Below are 3,385 nucleotides of genomic sequence, written 5' to 3'. Positions count from 1 at the left end.
TTCCATCGAGCAATGAACTCAAGCTCAAATCACATTAAACGAGATAAATATGATAATCTAATATCCAGATATAATGAGTTATGACACTATAGCAACTGGAAGAAAATTGGACAGAATAATGACAGGGAATAGAATAAAGTAAGCTACAAGCTTCACAATGGACAAGCTTCGGGTGATCCCTGATCATGACAAATTAAAGACCAGCATAAGACATAATAAGAAACATTGTCTTCAACCACAAGTATATAGCAGTTTTCTTTTTGCAATGAACTACAGCGCAAAATTAAGGAAGTCTAAGATGAAGCCAATACACAATATGATAATTTATATATGACATTGCTAAGACATTAAGAGTAGTTTATTGCCCTTCAAATATATTGAAACTGAGATTTAGAACCATACCATGGATTGCTGAGGGAATACCAACAAAGAGATTCCATCTTGGTGTCACTTATGGTCCAAACCAAACAAACTAACCCTCCAATAGACCCAATAACAAGTTCACTTACGGACAATCCATGGCTGAACAGGCTATTCATTAAATTAATTTGACCCAAAACCAAAAAAGAAAGCACAATATGGTAATCTTGAAGTCACCAATAATATAAACCACAACAGAATACTAAGTACAGAACTTAACCTTAGTCAAGAAAAGCCCTAGAAAGGATATGGTATTGTATACAGCAAAACTGATCTAACTGATTCCAACGTAATAATATCCACCATCCACTTTAATCAATTTTTTTGAACAATAGATGTTGCAGAAATTCTCATATATACTTGTACACGCCATAATAATTGAGAAGTGCATATAGCTATTTTATCCATGACAAAATTTAACTTCATCAGCAAGCATTTTATTAGAAGGGGCATAATGAAAACTTATACCGTAGCTTCTGAGCCAAATCCATTTTAAACTGGGAAAGATAACAGAGCTACAGTATATTATCAATATAACTACTGGACATGATCAATTCAGTGTATCATCCATCTCTGCGAATGCATCTGTAATACATCTAAGATGGAACTGCAAACCAAGAAAGATACGAAGCTATATGGTCTTCTCCTTCTGTTAAGTACTATAAAGAAATACCCAAAAAATATACCAGTCGCTAGAGACAAAAAATGTCTCAGCAACTAAAAAGTCACCACCTTATTCCAGCTTAACCCATTTCAGGGTATCCATTCCAGTTTTTACACATAAAAACATAATATGAAAAATGGCAAGATCCATGAAAAGAATCTTAACCCTAAAAGTTTCATAGGCCAAACAATGTCAGAAGTCAAAACAATTGCATATTACCAAAGTGGAAATTGTATGTTTTATTCCTGCAATGGTCACTGGTGTTCTTTTCTTTTTTATTTCAATTAAAAAAATGCTAGACTTAAAACAACACAATTACAACAATCATCAGTTCTTTCAAGTTTTAGGACATAACACATTAATATGGCCTCATCTGGCAATTAAATGGCATACTTCTCATATATTCATACCAAAGAAAATACACAAACATAAATGTATCAAGTTAAAGCAAAATCATCCATCCCACATAATGATTAACAGATATCAACAGTTAATATGGAGAACACTTGAAAATCTATATTTTCAAACAGGATCGGACTTGTACATGGCAAGCAAAACTTGCTAGCCATGGCAAAATCCAACAAAAAGAGATGTTCACGGAACATACCTCGCCACTGATAACTTGATTAACCAATTGCTTTGCAGACTCAATTTGTTCAGGGTTCCCTTCAATTTTTACTGTTCTTTCCGTGGATGTGTCACCTGGGGGAAGATGAAGAGGAATCACCTGAAAAATAATAAGAAATCATGATCATCGATAATAAATAGGAATTCCAAAAATTCAAATATTTACATTAAGTCATTTTATTAGTCAAGTCTATTCTTATCAGTAGGTAATAACAAAGATATGGGTAAAGTCATATTTAACGCTTGACCTTTTTTTCCAATTAAAGAAGATACGATTCAGGATTTAACACGAAGACGACTAAAAATAGTTAAAAGGGCAAACCTGTATTCTAGCTCCAGTGGAAGCTTGCATATTCTTTATTGTTTCCCCACCTTTACCAATAACAAGACCAACCTGGGGAAAAACAGCCCAACCACCACTTAAAACGGATTAAAAAAATAAAATATAACAGGAAAAAAAATACTGAAAAGTTATTTGCATACCTTATTATTTGGGATCTTCATGGAAAATTCATCAGACCCAGCTTGCCCAGATACTCGTCGAGCTACAATGCCAGAACCTCCAGCTTCAGCCTGTTAGAAACGCAATAACTATTGAAACTTCATATTATAGTTCATAATATACTTTCAAACCAAAATAATTTCCTCGAGTCCTAACATAGAGGACAGAAGTACAGAAACATTCTTCATGTGAACAAAACAAAAATTGAGACATACTGATACTAATATGGTTTAAAACTAAAAGCTAGCAGCTATCTCGAGTTAGTAGCATTACAAGCAGGCCAAAAACTAGATCAATACAACTACAAGAACGATCAGTACCTCTGCAAGAACTTCATTGATAAGCCTCTCAGCAGCAGAAATTGCTTCAGGAGTACCCATAAGCTCAACTGTCCTGGTGGTTGAATTGGGGTCAGCATCCATATCACGGGTAACCTGAATTTTCGCCCCAGATTGGAGCTGAAGGTACTTGATGGTCTCACCACCCTTGCCAATAATAACACCAACCCTTCCATTGGGGATATCAATCTTCTTGCTTGCACCCTGATGCCCATAAGAAACCGAAGATGGAGAAATCGAAGGTGCCGAGTACTGAGACTTCACATCTGAAACACCCCCACGCCCATCAAAATATTAAAACACGCAACAAATAAACATGAATAAGCTGAAGGCAAGAAGCGGTGATTCTAATTTTTTTTTTTTTGTTAACGATAAAAGCAGTGAATCCAGTTTCTAGTTTAGCTTATCTTGAATTTAAAACAGCAAACAATCAAAAAACTCTTGAATCGAACATCTGACAGAGAAGATAAACTATTCAGTGCAAAATTAATAATAGAAAAAACAAAACTAAGCTAAGAAGTCATGTATGTTCAGATTAGCTTATTCTACACTCAAACCAACTAATTATCTAATGAAATCGAAACGGCGTCATGGAAACCCTCCCTCCGAAGGAATTAGAACCAAATATTTTTATGTGCAGCAGAAAAATCGAAAGCGATAAGTGAAACCCTAACTCACCAGCAACGGAATCGAAACCGGAGTGAGGAGCAGCGCCGTTATCGACCTTTGGACGCTTGGCGTCGAGAGCTCCGGCGGCAGCGGGTGGAGGGGCGCCGCTGAGGAGGCGGGCGGCGACCTCCTGTGCCCGGAGCTTGGCGAGCTCGATGCCAGAGG

The 3,385-nt window shown here is 36.4% G+C and overlaps 1 protein-coding gene across 1 annotated transcript in view; it reads right to left on the bottom strand.

Annotated features, from left to right (window-relative positions):
* Positions 1 to 3,385, bottom strand: part of LOC107605546 (far upstream element-binding protein 2) — a gene marked incomplete in the record, with an annotated part of 6,215 nt that overhangs the window by 2,450 nt on the left and 380 nt on the right. The window contains 5 exon segments of the mRNA XM_016307453.2: positions 1,692 to 1,811; positions 2,034 to 2,105; positions 2,195 to 2,284; positions 2,534 to 2,817; positions 3,230 to 3,380. Of these exon segments, the coding sequence (XP_016162939.1) occupies positions 1,692 to 1,811; positions 2,034 to 2,105; positions 2,195 to 2,284; positions 2,534 to 2,817; positions 3,230 to 3,380 (717 nt within the window).

Source organism: Arachis ipaensis, chromosome B06 (genome assembly GCF_000816755.2).
Source record: "Arachis ipaensis cultivar K30076 chromosome B06, Araip1.1, whole genome shotgun sequence".
Classification (NCBI taxonomy): Eukaryota; Viridiplantae; Streptophyta; class Magnoliopsida; order Fabales; family Fabaceae; genus Arachis; species Arachis ipaensis.
The sequence above is the reverse complement of the archived record's forward strand: the minus strand, read 5'-3'. Positions and strand labels throughout refer to the sequence as shown.